Genomic DNA, 19,427 nt, shown 5'->3' on the forward strand with positions numbered 1-19,427 from the left:
TTAACTCAGTAGTGTAGAAGTGACAGTGGGGGTCGGGCTGCTCTAGCTTGGAAACCGCAGCTTGAGCTACAGTTTCAAAATAAAGAAAATGAAACTGTATCTATAACGACCACTCTTTTAGTTGCAAATTAACAAGGAACTGTTTTATAAACAGTTCCTTGTTTTCCCAGATATATAGGGAGTGATAAATCATGAGGTTTCAAGCTTGTAATATCAGGTGCTTATTGTGATGTCCTGGGGCAAATGTTTATGGAAATTACCTGCTCTCAACTTCTCATTCTCTCCCTTGCGTGCAACTTTTAGCTCTAAGGTTCTGTGTTTTATTAACACATGCAAACATAGCTTTGGGTATGCACATCCCACAAAGATAATATTTCCACCCTATGCATGGTTGAGTTTTAGATTATTAATTTGGATCAATCTCAGGTTATCAAAAGAAATAGTCTACAAGTCTTGTCTCATGTCATCACCTCAGAACTTGGGTTGTATTTGTTCTGTGCATCTTTTGATTTCTTTATTCTGTGTGATTAAAATCTACATAAGATATAAACTTAATGTTCTCGTCTTTTAAAGAGTCATTTCTTTAAAAGACACGCTCGGTCAGGACAAAGGAAAGCTGGAAAAATTGAAAGCAAGTCCAAACTAGGTTTTCTGCAGAACAAATAACTCTTTGTTGATAATGCTTTATATATATATAAGTGTGGGGCACTGATATTAAACAAGGGCATTGGAGTGGATCCTTGGATGTTTGAAAACCCACCCCATAAAATTGTCTTTTTATTTCTGTGGTATCTGTCCTTCTTTCATTTAATAAAATGTTTTTTGTTTTTGAGGGTAAACATTGAAAACATGCATTGAGCTTTAAATGTTAATTAAAACCCCATTCCCTCTCTGAGTCACATAGGCAGTGTTTGTGAAAACATGTCGAGTTGGATCGTCGGACATTCATCATTACACTGATTAGTCCCTAAAACGTGGTTTGTTTTGTGATTTTTTTTATTGTCTGTGCTCCAATTTGCAGATGATCCAACAACTTCAATCAAACAAGACCACTTTTCAGCTCTGTGTTGATCGTGAAACCAACTTTCTACTGGCCATTGGAACCATGCCTGCCCTGATCTTCTGAAAGGAGGACTGATAGTGTGATGTACATCACAGCTACTACACCTTTTTCTTGTTTTTGAAAATCTTGACAAGATAAATTATCTTCTTCTGTTGGCAGATAATTTTTTCTTATTTTAAGAAAATTATACCCTACTTTTGTACTTTCTTTTCTTGTTTTTGAAAGGGGACTTTTTGCAGTGAAGAGGAAGATTTCCTTGCTTTTCCTTGAAAAATAGTAAAGTGGGCTGTGTTATTCCTAACAACACAGGCCCACAACACTGCTCTCAAAACAAAGTCTGAAGAACTACACAATATTCAGGTTTAGATAACTCTTTATTGTTTCAGTAAAAGTATTATTCTTATGTGGATGTTGTTGCATTCCATGTCTGAGGCACCTATCTCCAAAATATATTGCCACAGCTATTAATGACAAATTCCCTACACCTCCATCTGATTAATTGTCCCATTAAAGATAGATCCTCATTTATTGTCCCTGAAGCCCTTCTTCATACAATTGTCAAGCATATACTTTGAGGTGTGAACCATGCACAATCCCCAAGGTATAAGTGAGAACTAAGTATTTAAGGAACAATTTCAAGGATGGAGATTTAAGGTTTGATCAGATTTGTTTGGGTGTGTCCATCATTCAGTGTGAAAAAAAATTCCATTCATATTATTTTTTCCAACTTTTAGCACCAACAACAAACAGCAAAATATAAAAACATTCATAGTATTATTTGTTAAACACAAAAATGGTGCATGTTATTGATTTTCAGACATTTAGACTAATTTCAAACATGCATAAAACGTGAATTCGACAAGTCAAACCTTGAGTAAATTATTCCACATCTTGATAATCACTTGTGAAACACTTAAAACTATCTATATCTATGTTATTTTTATTACACAGTAGAAAGGTTCTCTCTTCTTATCTAAAACTTCACTTGTGACATGTTTCTTTCTCCAGTCTAACATTCAGAAGTCATTTGCTACAAAAATCAAAACTCATGTCTTTTAGAGTAAAAAACCAAAACTTTTTATAATTACTATAATGATTTCTATACAAGCATTCATTTATCAGAAAATGGTTAACGAACACGCAAGAAGTTGTAATAGTAATACATTTGTTTTAAATTAATAATCTTGGAGCAAAGTTGTTTCAGTATTCCCTATGATGATCCTTGTCATGACATCAGATGAGCTGTTAATTTGAAAGACAGGGAGATGTTTTATTCAAATCATATACACCATTGATCAATATCAATACATACTGTATGTTTACAGAGAAGGTTGAAAATAAAATTCAATTCTTTACCCTTTTCATGAGCTTTCCTAATTTGAGCTGTTCTTAAGGTTCTTGTAGATTTTCTTTACCTCTGCGAACTCTGCTGAAACATCTAATAAAGCAGTTTTTAATGAGATGTAGCATCAAATATTTATAGAATGCCTTTCAGGCCACATTTTAAACACAAATAAGTCTTGATTTACCTGGAATTGCTTGACCGTCTGTCCTGAGTGAGAGGTCAATGGAGTTGTTCAATGTGTCCATTGTTTTCAAAATTTCCACCTAATTTAGAAGTAAAATCTTTATTTTTAGGTAGAAGTCTAGAGCTGGATTCAAGACAAACTAGTTTGCACATACAATGCCCTCAGCAATTACTCGTAGATGTATGAAATCAATTTTAATAAATTATGTGCAATCTAACACAGTGCCACACTGTGTACACAAGCACCTCTTACCCACTTTTAGGTACGGTGCAGGATTTGTAATGCTGTTTCTCCTACTGTAAACCTTGAGTAGGTTATTAGAGTCAGAGTAATTGTGGAGGACTTTGTTTCAGTTCAGATTTTGCTCTGGATGATCAACATAGGTCCTGTTTAAATTTCAATAAAAGGACAAACCTGTAATCTCAGCAGGTGGCTCAGCATGGCGTGTTTAGCCTTGGCAAACATGGTGCCCTTTGATGCATGAACATGTCTTGAGACTGTTTCTCTCATTTTCTGCAGCATACCAGGACCCGAGTATCCTGCTGCAGCTGCAACACAAAGATAAAATAACAAATGCTAAGAAAGATTATAAATATGTTTTACTGTAAAATAAATTATGTGATGACAGAAATTCTCACTCTTGTAGCACTCTTGCATAGACTTCTCAATTGTCTCTGTCAGGCTGTTGTACATTATTTTCTTTTGGTCTCTGATGCGTTTGTTGAGCTTCTTCTTAATTCTTTCCTCCTTTGAGACGTATAACAAAAATTATTTCACCACAATGTCATCTTTTGTTTTTTTGCAGTCCAAAGCAACTAAAGAAACTGAATTGCTTTTATTAAAATCTATCATAATCCTGACCACCAGGAAAAAACAAATATTGTCCAATCACCATTTTTTTTTAAATCCCACAGTCTTTGTAAGGTAATAAAAGGTTTTATGCACTTACTTTGTCTCTTCCCATAAAATGTGTTATTACTGATGAACAGCATTTTTATGAATTAGAAAAAGGTACGTACAAAAGTCCCACCCCTTCACATGTGGTATCATTGAAAAGCCCCAAATGTCCTCTCCAGATACCAAAAGGAATTCATTCAGTAGAATGCAGGGGGTGGGAGATATTCAAGTTTAGAAATGTCCTCCAGGAGGACAAAAATGAACTACTGGTAGTCAGGAGGATAAATGGTTGGATTTAATTTTTAATGAACAAGATTAATATTTTCTCATCATTTACCTCTGTCTGCAGAAAAATCAGCTGCAGTTTCACATCTTTGTACTTTTCCTTCAGACTTTCAGTGTCAAGTGAAAACTTGTCAATGACACCATTGAATGGACCACATTTTTGTTCATTTCTGAAACATTTTGATATGCTGAAGTCATTCAAAAATCATACTTTATGATTACTTTCTTTTAATAAATCTTTAAATTGTAGATTTAGAAATTTTACACTTTCATCAATGTTGCATAGTATTTTATATTTTTATTAAGTTCTTACGGGAAGGTCTTCCTGAATTCCTTATCAATGCTGTCAGTCAGGATCGAAGAGAGTTTCATGTTGAGGTTAATTTGTTTTCCATTTTTGGTTTTGTAGACTCCACCATTGTTGACAACACTGTTCAATATTCCATGATAACCCCCCTTGTTTCCCTTAAAAATAATGCATTATTTAAAACACATGCAAATTTAAATTAACTTCATGGTTATTGCCAGGTAACATACCCGAGGAAACAAGAAGTATTGTAGCTTTGTTTCACATGAGCTTATAGATTTTTCAACCCCTTCACGCAGGCATGTCTCAAAAACCTGGTAAGCTTTTTGAATTGTTCTTTGGACTGGCTCAAGTTGAAGGGCAATGTCTCTCTTAAGCTTTTCACACAGTTCTTTGTTTCTTCCAGGCTGAAAAAGAAAAGTAAACATCATGCTAGTACTTTACTGTGAAGCCTAGAATCTGTTTTTAGAATAATTGAGCTGGCCTCTGCTCTGACCCATAGTGAAACAGTAACCCAATCCAAGATTCATCCCAATGACATTTGCAAATAACAGTATTGCCAGCTAAAAATGTGAGATGGATTGTGGATTGGTAGAGCTGTTGCCTTGTAGCAAGAAGGTTCTGGGTTCGATTCCCAGCCCCGGTCTTTCTGCATGGAGTTTGCATGTTGTCCCTGTGCATGTGTGGGTTTTCTCCGGGTACTCCGGTTTCCTCCCACAGTCCAAAAACATGACTGTCAGGTTAATTGACCTCTCCAAATTGCCCCTAGGTGTGAGTGTGTGTGTGCATGGTTGTTTGTCCTGTGTGTCTCTGTGTTGCCCTGCGACAGACTGGCAACCTGTCCAGGGTGACCCCACCTCTCGCCCAGAACGTTAGCTAGAGATAGGCACCAGCACCTCCCAACCCCACTAAGGGACAAGAGTGTAAAGAAAATGGATGGATGGATTGTGAGCACAGGAATAAAAGTACATAGTAGGTTTACCAAAAAATGTAGTCAAGAGGTTAAAGATGGTTAATAAACTCAAGTGTGCCTAAGACATGCTGGGAAACAGAAATGGTCTGAAATGATTAAAAGGAGGCAATAACATCAACTTATTCCATATCATTCAAAGACGCAACTTTTATTAATAATAGAAGTAACAGTCCAGAGTCATTAAATCATTTGTATTTTTAACCAGCTCTCTCTTTAGAATCTGTTTAGATTACAGAAAGGTGATAGTAAATCATTGTGCAGGAACATTTCTTTCAAGAATGTTTTAAAGTGAAAGTAGACCAGATACAGTAGTTCAGAAATTTTGGCTACAAGAGCAATCACCTTTTAGGGATCACATTGTTTTAATTAATGTTCTGTAAAAATGTAATGAAATAAAAGAGAGAAAAAGTTTTTTTTTGTAAAAGTTTACCTCTTTTTCCAAGCTGGCTCCATGAATCAAAGAGAGAATCCCATGAGCTCCAGAAACATAGTTCAGCGTCTCTGAGTGACTGTCATTGAGATTTTGCAAAACATCCTGAAGCTTGGGGATTTCTGTGAAAGCAAAACCATTATTAACTTTTATTTCAACAGTGTCACAACCATATTGCTGAGAGGATCTTAGTTACCAACAAAGCATTCGGAGAAATTAGAAATTTAACATACCAGTGTTCTCTGCACTGAGAAACTTTGGTTTCAGAAACTCCTTGGAGCTCACTGTGTGCACTTGGAAAAAGTCATCACTGAGGTGTTTCTAGGTTAAACAGATTTTGTTCTTTTTTATTAATTTACTTATTTAGACATATTTCTTTTAGTTGTTGTCTTGACATGCAAAGCTCACCTTAATGTTTTTTAGCTTGTTGAATTCTCTGCGCACCACTTCCTTTGCTATGTTGTTTCTTCTTAGGATTGAGCCCTGAAGGTCAGACGAGCTGATGGCAACGACATATTGATTCTTAGAGTTGCTTCAGCTTAAGACTTCTGCTTCTCTACAGAATACTGGTCCATCACAAATCCTATTTATTCACAATTTAAAGGTTTATAGAGCTTAGTGGAAAGAGTATGAAGAATTTTGAGCACAGGCTCCTGTTGAGTTTTCCAGTTACATACATATTCAATTTAATTGCTCACTTTTATAACCTCATCTCACTTACTGATCAGTCGAGTCAATAACATCAGATTTTGTGCAGATAAAGTGAATGTCTCTGCACTCCCCACCGTTTCCTAGGAGACTACTGACACTCTTCAAGATTTCCCAGGATTCTTTATCTGATGCTGCTCTGTTGATTTCAGTGACAATCCACACAGTAGAGCAGTCTCTAACAATCTGGAACAGATACAAAGATATAATGATCGATAATATGTGTTGATATGTTTCTGTTTTCCTTATATATCAATACGTTACCCCTTTCCACATTGTATCTCTGCTCTTGTTACGGTCTCTATTTCCAGGAAGATCCACAAGAGTGATGTGTTGGGGAAAATCATCATGTGGCACTTTGACAGTCACACACTTCACAAGAGGCCAATACCACCTCTTTATGCCTCTTTCTCCTCCATGATTTGATTCAGTTCTTGTGTATTTAATCATTTTAGCAGATAGCTCTTTAGCCTGCAAAAAATGGAAAGAAGGTAAACATGGGAAATTGCTTGGTTTAATTTGCAAGAACAAGTTTACAAATTTCATTGAGAAATGTTCCTCTCCATAAAGTATGGAGGCTAAGGACTTGCAAAACCAGAAATAATATAGAAAATAGTTTTTGGGCTCAATTAACATTTTTAATTGAGTTAATCGCAAGGTCTGTAATTAATTAATTAATTGCAAATAATCACATTTTAATTAAAAATTATATATAAAATAAGGAACATTTTAATTCAACACCCCTTTTTGCTGCTAAATTATTGAATAGACAGATACGCTTGACAAGAAAGATATTTATTGTTTTCACTTTGTTGTTTAGGTTATTCAACCAGAAACATATTGGTGCAAAGTGCTGTTATACTTCAACTTTCAAATATTTCACAAATTACTGATCATTCCTGTAACTTCTTTGAAAATATACTTATTTAAAAATATGAACTGCAGACAGTGACATTATTTATCGACTTAGTCCACAAATTAGTACTTGAATTGTTGGGATCTGTGTTTTCTGTGTGGTTTTTTGGGTTTTTCTGTGTTAGTCCAGTTTCCCCTGTGAATCTGTCTTCCCTGTTTGCTCCCAGCTGTATCCAGTTCCCTGATTACCTTCCCTGTGTATTTAACCCCACCTGTTGTCTTTGTCTGTGTCGGATCCTCGTCGTGTATCACCCTCGTCTAACGTCTGTTTCCCTGTGGACTCTTTATCATTAAATTAATCATTTTCACCTTCATCCTGGCCTGCCTGCGTCTCATCTCACCTCACCAAAGCCTGAATCATGACATGAATAAATACAGTACATAAGCTGCTTTGCATCAACAATTTCTGTTTAAATGTGGGTGTGTGTCTGCAAAGCAGGAGTTGGAAATTTCGGTAACACTTTATTTGACGGGTATTGAATAAGACCGTCATGACACCCACATAAACATGACATAACACCTGTCATGAACATCAATAAGTCTTCATGACTATTTATGACTGTTGTCATAAAGCGTCGTTCGGTAAATTATGACACTTTTAATACAAAGTTGACATTAGTCACAATGTCTTCATTATGACAACTTGTCATTAACCTCGCCAAAAATGTCTTCGTTATGACCACTTGTCATTAACTTCGCCAAAAATGTATTCGTCATGACAACTTGTGATTAACTTCGCCAAAAATGTCTTCGTTGTGACAACCAAGAAATCATGATCTGACATATTTTTTTTAATAAAAGTATTACTTTAAAAATTAGCTTTATGTAGTAATATTATATAGCTCTGCCATGATCATTTTCTTGATTGAATTGATCCTAAAGTTTTACAGCAAGATGTCTACAAATCACTTACGAACATAGCATTTGAAACATTATTTAAGGCTGTTTAACCCTTGTGCGTGCGAGGACTGAGGCAAACGTAGAGAACTGTGGCAAATGATAAAGTTTTACGTGTGTGGGGTTGGTTGGACCCCTTTTCTAAACACAATTAAGTAGTGCAATACACCATGTCCACCAGTGAGAGGCAGCAGTCCAAGAACAGGCGTGCAGTGGGGCAAACCTAACACAACTTATAACGGCCAGACATCCTGTTTAAAAAGAAGCTGAAGTTTGATACCTAATACATATGAGGTATGTGTCTTATTAACTTTACTTTTTTTTTTTTTTTTAGAAAATAACATCTATTTCTCTTTAATGTTAGCTATGAGCAATTCAAGCCAATCCTACCTTAGTTAATGTCAGCTAAAGTTATTAAACTCCATTACCGTAACGTTAGCCCTTAATATTAAACATATTTTAAAGACAGGTAAATTGTTTTTCCCTCCAATTTTAATCTAGCAAATCAAAAGCTAATATATTAGTCAGAGTTATCCTTTATGTGCATTATTTAGCAACTTGGCTGATGTGACACAGAGTTTGTGTTCTTTGCTTTGGCAACTTTAGCCACGTGAAGACCCAGGCTAGCCTAAGGACACATGGTGAGGAGGACAAAGTTGGCTAATGAAGACATGCTACGAGTGTGGAGGATGATAATAAGGACCAGCCACCAGAGAAAGAAGTCCCTGTTTGACCAAAGAGAAAGAAGCAGATGAAATATTCCCCAAGAAAATTAGGTAAGTTGTTTTTGTGTTAATATTTTCACTATGTGAAGTGGGGTGGGACAGCCAGTGGGGAATGGGGAGCAGGAATCAACATTCACCAGCTGAGTTAATAAGTTATGTTTTAGACAACTAAAAACTGGTGTTAAATCTATTTATTTATTTATCTATAAGCTTCTTGCAAACAACCCTAAGTTAGAGTATCTGGTTAGAAATAATTTAGAATGCTCATTAAGTAAAAAGATACAGTCATTTGCCTAAAACTATACATTAAATGATGCTTTCTAAATAACTGTGGCAGTCTGTCTGAACTTCTGCCAGACAAATATTTGATCAGAATAATTTTGTTCAGCTCCAGTTATTATTCCACTTGTATTAAGAAATAATTGTATTGCACTTTATAACAACCAGTCATGTTAACTAGGCATTTGTCTGCCAGTCTACCATTCTGACAATGTGCAGCAAGGGACATTTTTGGAATGGTATTTAAATAAATGCTGGAATATGATGACATTGTTTTTTGTTTTTGTTCTTTTTTTAAGTGACCACAATGAATTGAGTCATCACTGAAGAGATTCACCAAGTTTGAATTCATGAAAAGGCTTTCGCCATGATTAACTATTGCAAGAACAACTGTAATTTCTGAGCATTTCTGACACCTTCAAAGAGCTGCTTCCAGGAAATGAAGACAAGAAGAAGATCTCCTATTTTCAGAGCATTACAGGAAGGATATAACGAAGGAGATGACTGAAGCAAAAAATGTTACTGTTGAAAGAACCTATTTTCTTAAGTTAAAGAATAAGTAATTCTGTTTTAGTTTTTCAATCAGTATTTCAGAGTAACAATATACTGACCAGACGTTAAACCTTCTGTTTTCTTAGAACAAGTTATCTTTTGTTTTATTCCAATGTACAAAGGGTTTGTTCTACAGTTATGATGGTAGTTATAAGTAGTCCAGTATGTTTCACTTCATTTGAGTTAAGACTTAATATCAATGACTCTGTTAGCATAACATTTGACACTGTAATACTAAATTACAGCTTTATAATTGTTGCTACTAGTTTCCATCTACTTGAGGTAAAAGTTAATATTAATGACACTTAATGACTTTGTCATAATTGTTACTTGTTTCACTTGCAGAAACATTTAATATTAATGACACTGTAATGACACTTAATGACTTTGTCATAACTGTTGTTACTTATGTCACTTTACTTGGGGTAAAACTTAATTTTAATGACACTTAATGACTTTGTCATAACTGTTGTTACTTATGTCACTTTACTTGGGGGTAAAGTTAATATTAATGACACTGTAATGACACTTAATGACTTTGTCATAACTGTCGCTATTTGTTCCACTTTACTTGGGGGTAAAGTTAATATTAATGACACTGTAATGACACTTAATGACTTTGTCATAACTGTCGCTATTTGTTCCACTTTACTTGGGGGTAAAGTTAATATTAATGACACTGTAATGACTCTTAATGACTTTGTCATAACTGTTGTTACTTATGTCACTTTACTTGGGGTAAAAGTTAATTTTAATGACACTTAATGACTTTGTCATAACTGTTGTTAGTTATGTCACTTTACTTGGGGGTAAAGTTAATATTAATGACACTGTAATGACACTTAATGACTTTGTCATAACTGTCGCTATTTGTTCCACTTTACTTGGGGGTAAAGTTAATATTAATGACACTGTAATGACACTTAATGACTGTCATAACTGTTGCTATTTGTTCCACTTTACTTGGGGGTAAAGTTAATATTAATGACACTGTAATGACTCTTAATGACTTTGTCATAACTGTTGCTATTTGTTCCACTTTACTTGGGGGTAAAGTTAATATTAATGACACTGTAATGACACTTAATGACTTTGTCATAACTGTCGCTATTTGTTCCACTTTACTTGGGGGTAAAGTTAATATTAATGACACTGTAATGACACTTAATGACTTTGTCATAACTGTTGCTATTTGTTCCACTTTACTTGGGGGTAAAGTTAATATTAATGACACTGTAATGACTCTTAATGACTTTGTCATAACTGTCGCTATTTGTTCCACTTTACTTGGGGGTAAAGTTAATATTAATGACACTGTAATGACACTTAATGACTTTGTCATAACTGTCGCTATTTGTTCCACTTTACTTGAGATAAGAGAAATTGTTAATGAGTCTGTTATTAAATCATTTGACAGTGTAATAAAGCTTATTGAAATCTTTACTGGTTCTCCTTCTTGTTTTGCTTTATTCCAGGGAGTGGAAATATTAATCATTGTTTTGTTAAAGCTTTTGCTAGTGTCATAATTAAATCATTATGCCTACTATTATGACAAAATTATGTTGGATCATGATTTCTTGGTTAATGACAAGTTGTCATAATGAAGACATTTTTTGTGAGGTTAATGACAAGTTGTCATAGCGAAGACATTTTTGGCGAGGTTAATGACAAGTTGTCATAACGAATACATTTTTGGCGAGCTTAATGACAAGTTGTCATAACGAATACATTTTTGGCGAGCTTAATGACAAGTTGTCATAACGAAGATATTTTGTCTAGATTAATGTCAAGTTGTCATAATGAAGACATTTTGACTATTGTCAACTTTGTATTAAAAGTGTCATAATTTACCGAACGACGCATTATGACAACAGTCATAAATATTCATGAAGACTTATTGATGTTCATGACAGGTGTTATGTCATGTTTATGACAGTGTCATGACGGTCTTATTCAATACCCGTCAAATAAAGTGTTACCGAAATTTCTGCGCAAATATTTAGCTATAGGTGTGATTTGTAAAGGAAAATTGAAGAGTCATGTGTTCAACCAGCTGCTTACATACACACCTATTGGGTGTTTACATACGCATACATACTTTTAGAATGGATCCTACACAATCCTTTATAAATAAGATCCATGGTGTTTTTATTAAAGAGGATGAGCGGCATTAAATGTTCAGGTTACACATTGTTGTCAGCAAACCTTCTCTCCATGTTTCATAAGTTCCTAACATTTGTGGCCATTTTCAAGTGGTTTAACTTCATATATTAATAAAATATAACTAAACTGCCATTGTCTTTATTATTTGTGGCATATAAATGATTAAATGAAACCACTTATATATTTCTAGTTATTCCTGATTTTGTCTGTCCCGGTTTTCCATAGTAACACTTTCAACAATCCATACACAATTTCACTCTTACTGTTTCACATGAGAGTATCTTTTCTGTCGATTGAAGAAATTCTGGTATTTCTTTGAAATATTTCGGGTCCATTAGTTGCTCAGAAGATCTCTCTTTCCATTCCTCTCCATAGAGTGCCGACAGCTTTTCAACAACATCCTGATAATCATCATCCTCATCATCTTTTTTCTGATCTGCGGTATTCTCTTGAAGCTGACTCACTGACCACAACTCATCTTTCCATTCCTAAACATAAAATAAAATCATGATTAGCTCTAATACATTGTGATTCTTCAGTTCTTCATGTGAAGTAGGAAGGAATATTTCTAAAGTTCTTTTACCTCTTTTGTGATAAATTCAATATGTGCCTCATACATTGTGTTACACATGTTCGCCTCCACTTTTATCATGACTGAAGTACATGCATCGACATCTCCCGACGGCAAAAGTTTCCTCTCGTCAATGACAGCGTTTATCAAACTGGTCTTTCCAGCTCCAGTTTGACCAAAAACACCAACCAGTTCTCTTCTGTCTGTCTCCAGATTCCTGATTTTATCCCTGTGAAAAGATAAAGGTGTGTTGATTTATTAACTTTTAAAACATATTTATTGATGTGTAGGTTTTAGCATTTGTATTTGTATTTAGAACTGTATTGTAACAGGAATCTGAACCTGAGAATATTAACTTTTGAAGTCTTTTGTAAATACAAGGAGGTTGGAAAAGATTTTGAAAGATTTTGTAGAAACATATCTGTTAGGATGAGGAGGCATTTTACTTGTTCCCTCATTACACAGCAAATACAGTCATCAACAACTGGGGGAAATATGAAACAACAGCGACACAAAGACTGAAACTCTGCCAATAGCTTGGTGATAACAAAAGCGTAGCTTCAGAAATTTCAGGATAATATTTGTTGTGTTGTTAATGTAGCAATTGTCATGATCCGTGTTTTTCTGTATAGTTATTTTGAGATTGTCTGTGTTTAGTCCTGTTTCCCTGAGTCTCTGTGTTGTCCTGTCAGCCCTTGATTGTTCCTAGGTGTGTGTTGTTCCCTTGATTACCTCCCTGTGTATTTAAGTCCACCTGTTGTCTAATGTCCTTGTCTAATGTCTTACGTACGTCTCAGCTCTCCAGTAGAACTGCATAGTCCTGGTTAGCTTTGCTCTCTTCTCAGTCTTGTTGTCAGTGCTACCGGTCTTTAGCTGTGTGCTAACTTCTCCGCCGTGCCGCCTGTTTTGGACTATTGAGCTTCATCATTAAATTCATCATCATCTTCACCATAACCTGGGTCTCTGCGTCTCTCCTCACCACCTCAACCACATCCATATGACAACAATAGTAAATTGTATTTTCCACATGCCTGGATCAGTGGGATTGAAAAACAAAAGCGTCTTCAGACTAGACTAAAATCTCCACAAAACTTGAAGAACAGTTTGTGGTCAGACCTGTAGTTTGTAAAGTGCAGTTTAGCCTGTGCATTAGAAATATGTTTGCATCCTTCAGGAGTTGGGGTTTGGTTGAATGAAGTGTATGATTCTTGCCATAAATGTTTCACTTCCTCAAACTCAAAGTTTTCTGTATATTCAGACTTCCATATTACTTAGCAATACCATCTGTGTTTGAGTCCAGCCATCAGATGGTGAGGCTGCCCAAATGAGCTCTCTGGCCTCCGGATTTACTTAAGAGATGTTGATCCCCTTATTTACTACATTTACCTAAAGTGATCAGGCAAACAAGTCATCCTTTAGTAGAGACACAGGTAGAAGAACCTTCTTTATGAACATGGTTTGGTTTGCAATTGTCCATTAAAAAAAAAAAAGATTTTAGAGGTTAAATCAAAACACAAAGGGCAGGCCTTTGTGTTTTGAGAAAGAAGAGGAGTTAAGGGGGAAGCGGTAGGATGCAGATGAGAGAAGAGACTCTTAACAGATAATGATTGCTTTGTATGGGACAGCCAATAGACTGAACCCGCTCTTGTTCTGGTAGCCATAGCCCAAAAGACCAAGGTAATCTGAATAGAAATCATAACAACTCCTCAAGCAGACACCAAATGTACTCACCTTAGGAAAGAATTCAGCGTTGTGTTTTCTTGATAGAGTAGTTTAACCAAAACATCTGTCATTACATTTTTCACATCAGACTTTATCCTTTGTTCTGTTATTAAAACAAATAAGAGAAAAAATACATTTGACCTGGCTTTCACACAGTGATAACACATTTCATAAATCAGACAAAGTTTTGAATATTGACAACAAATGCATCATAAACTGTGAGGTGAGAGTGGTTTAACACTGAGTTCTGCATGCGATCATCTGAACAAGATGCTGTTCCTGCTATCTCTGTCTGAACTTGCTCACATTCCTGTGGTTTGAAGTTTCTGTTATTTTTTTTGCATTAGATGTGTTTCTAAACAACATACACCTCTAATTTATTCACAATCACAGTACTAGTTATGAGTCATCCAACAAAAATAATTAAATTTGCAACTGACATCTGCAAATTAACATCTGCAGTAAAATTAACTCAATTTTAATGCTTTGTAAGTTGGATTGTGACAGCCTGTCATCCTCTTTACTGCCTGTTTGCCATGCTTTTGAAGAATTACCTGGCAAGGATGGTGACATACTCCTGCGAAACCGTTTTGCTGTTGGTTCCCTTTTGTTTAACTCCTCCTGATCCAGCTTTCGCTTTCCTTTTTTTGAAAAGAGAAAATGTGTGGATTTCTAAGTCGGATTTGCTTTTGCAACAAGTTACATATGTAAGAAACATGTAAGAAACTGTAATTCTCACCTGCATCACTTGTGGATGGCTGTACCTGAGAATGAACATATTTATTTAACTATCTTCACATAATGTAATGGGAAAAACACTTTTTAAGCTTTTGTAATGCAGCAACTAATTCACCCCTTAGTAGACAGTAAAGAGAGATTTAGTATCTCTAGCAAAATTGTTAAAAGCTGATCACTGAATCATAATTACAGTTAAAAGGTAGAAGTCTCAACAACTGTTATGTGCTTTGGGCACATTGTGATGGTTTTTGTCTATGTTTTCTTTGTTTTCTTATAGACTTTAGTTGAATGACCTTTTGTTAATATATTTTGAAAGAGTTTGGATATTTTTTTTATTTTTGGTCATTTGATTATGTTAATTTGTTGGTCCGCCTATAAATAGGCTGGGTTTCGGCTTGTTGGTGATCCACCGTTCCGCTCGCTCCACCACCACCGGGGACGCATCCAGTCGTTGTGGGCCGCAGCTGACGTTTCCAGCCTGCCATGCGGTATTGCTGTTTGCTTTTGTTTGTTTGCTTTTTCATTGTGATTTTAGCCTGGTGGGACCGGTTGTCCTGGTTTCGGTCTTTCTTTTGTATTAGGTCATTTTTTGGTTTAGTTCGGTACTAGTAGGGGCTCCGACGGCCCTTTATAGGGTTGGCCCCCTGCTGTACTGTTTTGTTCTGTTTGATCGGCTCACCAGGTCCAACTTTCTGTTACTACTTTTGGGGTTTTGTTTTTCTTTTTTTGGGGACACGGGAAACTGAGGGCATTTAACTTTCTTTTTCTTCACAGAAAATCAGAAGCCATTGGTGGACGTAACAACAACTCATATTCAATGTCCTTTTGTTCTCAGCTAATAATGCAGCATATTGTCCTCAAAGTTTCACAACTGCAAAACCCTTAGGTCAAAGCACTTAAAAAGAAGGAAACTAAATTATGAGACGAGTGACATGATTTAATTTCCTGTGAACAGAGGAATACACTTTTTTTAATTATTATTTTTGCATACACTAATGCTGTAAAATAATTCACTTTTTGGCCAACTGAGTTTATCTTTCACTTACAAGTTATGCAGGTTCTGGAAAGACGGACATCTTTTGCTTCTATTTTTGCTGAAAAAATACAGTTGAAGCAATCTGATTTTCATCTATGTTAAAGTTCTAAACCTGAGGCTGACCAGAAGCAACAACATCAACACAAACACTAACTGTGATGTAAAAGGAGGTGATGAAAATTGATCTTCCTCCAAAGACAGTCAGTCTTCAAAACTTTCAGAACTGCTAGTCTAAGGCTTGGAGACATTTATTTATGAAGAATGGGAGTTTGCTGTGACAGCATGTAGTTTAGGCTCAGCTTAAGTGCAGGAATATTAAGGAACAGTGTAGGGATAGTTTACACTCATTCCAGGGGAGAAGATATAAGCCTCCTTGTCTTTAGTTGGTGTGATGTGCAGAGACCCTGGATGACATATTTGATTAAGAACTTAATGAAAGATGAGTTATTTTAAAAATTATTTAAAACAAAATATAAACCACTTTGTGTAAAACAGCCAGGTATTCAACATAGATAATTGAAATTTAGCTACAGACAAAACTGTCATACTTACCTCAGCCTGAACAGCTGTGTTTTTCTGCTCCTGTTCAATCTAAATAAAATAATGTAGTGATATACAGGTAAAACATTAATGTTATAACTTCAATCCAACTCAGTGTTTTTATTGATTGCTGTAATTAACATTTAGTGTAATCTGTTGATCTTACTGGTACAGTTATAGGCAATGTCTCCTCATTTCTGTGTTGTCCTTCCTGGAGACGAGGACATTGATGTCATTTGCAAATGTCCAAGAATCCATAAGATTATAGTCAGTGTTGTGACTGCTAATTGTGCTTATAAGTATTTAGTTTTACTTATAAGCACAATCTAAAGGTTTGGGTGAAATCCAATATATTTGCATAAAATGTGAATGGTGTTACTAAAACAAGCCTGCATGTCATGTAGTGCAGCAAATTACCTTTAACAGTCTCAGTTTATTTCTGAAATGTGCTCTTGGTCCCACTTTGGAAAACAATTTTTCAATGTCTTGACCCTCGAGGCAGTACAGATATTCCTTGTCAATGCCTTGTTCTTTAATGAAAAAAGTGATTTGTTAACAAGTGATGAAAATTAAATTTTAAGTTGAATAAGATGTTTCATAAAGAGCAAGGTTACAAATGTCTTGGACTCAAAATAATAAAGGCTGTAGTTGGTCTTTACAACATCAGTATTTAAAGAAATCAGTGACTTGAAATTGAATGTTTCTGTTTGCCCAAAAGGGCGTGTCAATAATTTTGTCAGGGTCAAACGTTACATTTGAATTTGCGCTGAATTTTATTGATTTTTTAACAGTAAAATCCATTGATATTGTTGTAACATCTTTGATAACACAGCGACATTCAGCGCTTAACACTAAGATTGTTTGTAATGTCATAATTTGCAGCCAGTAAACAATACTTCTGGTATGGTCCATGATGTTCACACTTAAATGCTAATGATGCATCCACATTTTTTTTTTTTTTTGTTTTTTAAAGGAAGAAATTAACATGTTCTTGCTATAGCAACATTTTATTCCTAAAATGTGGGAGGTGCACTACTTTATAGAAGTACATTTAATGAATAGAAACAGAAAATCCTACATCAAGACATCATTAATTTTTACAAAATTACTGATTCCACAACTATTATTATCCCTAAAACAACTTTTTTGTTATACCTTTTATCGTCCCTCTTTATTTCATATAATCTACAATTCATAACCACAAGCTTTAATGTCTAGAAGACCTGACACTGTTGATGTAATTCATGTGAAGTCGTTTGGCATCTTGAATCTTTCTGTTTTAGGTCTGGTGTGTTGCACGCTGACTTTTCTATGATTATTGTATTGTCTTGCTTAATAAACACATTTATGTCAGAATCTTGCTTTACTTTCAGGGTATAATGAGGTGTAAATATTTGTTGTAATAACTACAGCTTTAAGTGCCACATTTATGCATAAAAAATTATATAACAGCTGGTTAAGTGGATTGACATAGATTGAATGTCTTTTGCAATATAAAGATGTTGCATTTCCTTAAAACACTATAGTAAAGAAATGCTATACTTAACCTCTAAATGTTTCTATCCACTCGCTTAGGCTCCAGTCATTTAATATCTTGCAAACAAAGTCATCCATGACGTAAACAAGAAACTGCAAGAGAAACCGTGATGTCTGAATCAGCAGCTTAACATATTTTCATGTAGTTAGAATAATCTGTACAAAACTCCAATTTAAAACTTAAAAGGAAAAGTCTTACCTGTTACTGAAACTGACGAAGACAAAAGATTTTAGGTCAAAAAGGAGGTAAGTTTTGAAAACAATTTCAAATCTGAAGTGGAATTTCACCAGATTATTTGCAAAGAGGCTGTTCACTGTTTCTGAAAACAGAAACAGTGAACAGGTGTGGAAGATTTCTGACAAAAAAGGAGGGAAAACATTAGAGGAGTGGCTTCATAATACGGAAGTGTAGCTGAGTGCTTATTCTTTACAACAAAGATAAAATGACTAAGCTGTCAATGTTTTTAAGCGTTTATAAGGATAAGTTTTGCTTTCCTCATCTTTTTTCCTAGTTAATCATTTGCATAACTTCTTTAAAATGTGCTCTTATGTAACCTCTTTAAGTTATGTTTTCCTTTGTTTCTTTGCACCAGGAAATATTTGCAAATTTTGCTTTGCAGGAACATGCACATTGCACACACCTTAAATTCCAACCTCATACATGGTTTCGTTTTAGATTAATTTGGATAAATTTCAGCTTATAAAAAAAAAGGTCTACCAGTCTTCTCTTATGTCATGACCTCAGGATTTACGTTTGTGCATCTCTTGTTTTCTTTATTCTGAGTATTTAAAATGTACATAAGTGGATATAAACTTGACCTGCTAGTCTTTTAGAGTCCTTCCTTTCCTATGTCAAAACATGCTTGATCAGGAGAAAGGAAAGTTGGAAAAAATCTCACTCCATGTAGATTCTAGAGACCATTACCAGGACCAAGATGAAAAAAGTCTGAGTGGGATAGATGGAAATTAAAATCAGAAAAATGTAAAAACATTGGACATGTTGACAGACGTGATTCTCCACTAACTTTAAAAATGTAGTCATTTTAAAAAATCTTCAAAACCGCACCAGTGTACAGTGTGACATATATGTCACAATGAAGAAAACAAAACAAAACATCTGTGTGCTGTATTATTAATGCTGTATCTGTTCAAGTTGGAACGTAGTGAACAGATCGGAATCAGACAGGAATCAGATGGGAGCTGATTGATTTAGGATTAAAATCTGTTTCCATGGTCCAGCCTTCCTCAACAGGTCTCTGAATTTCTATCGGCTGCGCAACTTCACTTAATAAATTTAACCAATATTAAAAGCAAAACAAACTCTTTGTTCTGCTTTGCTTCCATCTCTGTGCTACGATCCGCGGTGGTCTCGTGCCATCCCTAAAAAGATAATGCCCTCGGTGTTTGTCCATGTTGCTCATTTCAGAAACCACCACTGTCTGCACAACAGTAAACATAGCAATTGAGATAATGCCCTAACGCTCAACTATGAACACTGACCAAGGAGCAACAAGCAAGAAGTAACCAAGCACAAGACGCTAACCGTGACTGCTCTCACCCT

General features: G+C 35.3%; 2 protein-coding genes across 3 annotated transcripts in view; both read right to left on the bottom strand.

The window, feature by feature from the left end:
* Positions 1-1,418: 1,418 nt before the first annotated feature.
* LOC106912943 (nuclear GTPase SLIP-GC-like) lies at positions 1,419-18,208 on the bottom strand. Of its 2 annotated transcripts, XM_088008352.1 has the most exons (23): positions 18,066-18,208; positions 17,878-17,959; positions 16,748-16,860; positions 16,497-16,541; positions 16,343-16,381; positions 14,756-14,780; positions 14,571-14,657; positions 14,026-14,119; positions 12,307-12,523; positions 11,987-12,211; positions 6,457-6,663; positions 6,206-6,378; positions 5,893-5,983; positions 5,718-5,805; positions 5,485-5,606; positions 4,312-4,488; positions 4,088-4,239; positions 3,827-3,944; positions 3,231-3,339; positions 3,007-3,140; positions 2,593-2,671; positions 2,420-2,501; positions 1,419-2,305 (listed from the first exon to the last, which is right to left on the bottom strand). In XM_088008352.1, the coding sequence occupies exons 2-22, from the start codon at positions 17,942-17,944 to the stop codon at positions 2,437-2,439; spliced, it is 2,427 nt and encodes an 808-aa protein (XP_087864478.1). In that variant the 5' UTR covers positions 17,945-17,959; positions 18,066-18,208; the 3' UTR covers positions 1,419-2,305; positions 2,420-2,436. The 2 variants fall into 2 exon arrangements, with proteins under 2 accessions (XP_087864478.1, XP_087864479.1); XM_088008353.1 differs by lacking the exon at positions 16,497-16,541.
* The window catches only part of LOC106915755 (nuclear GTPase SLIP-GC-like), a 35,413-nt gene continuing 17,404 nt past the window's right edge, over positions 1,419-19,427 (bottom strand). Inside the window, exon 22 of the mRNA XM_088008355.1 lies at positions 1,419-2,305. The gene's annotated coding sequence lies outside the window, so the exon portion shown is untranslated. The remainder of the gene's footprint in view (positions 2,306-19,427) is intronic.

Source organism: Poecilia mexicana, unplaced genomic scaffold (assembly GCF_051168715.1).
Source record: "Poecilia mexicana isolate PSO_F unplaced genomic scaffold, ASM5116871v1 scaffold_8, whole genome shotgun sequence".
NCBI lineage: Eukaryota > Metazoa > Chordata > Actinopteri > Cyprinodontiformes > Poeciliidae > Poecilia > Poecilia mexicana.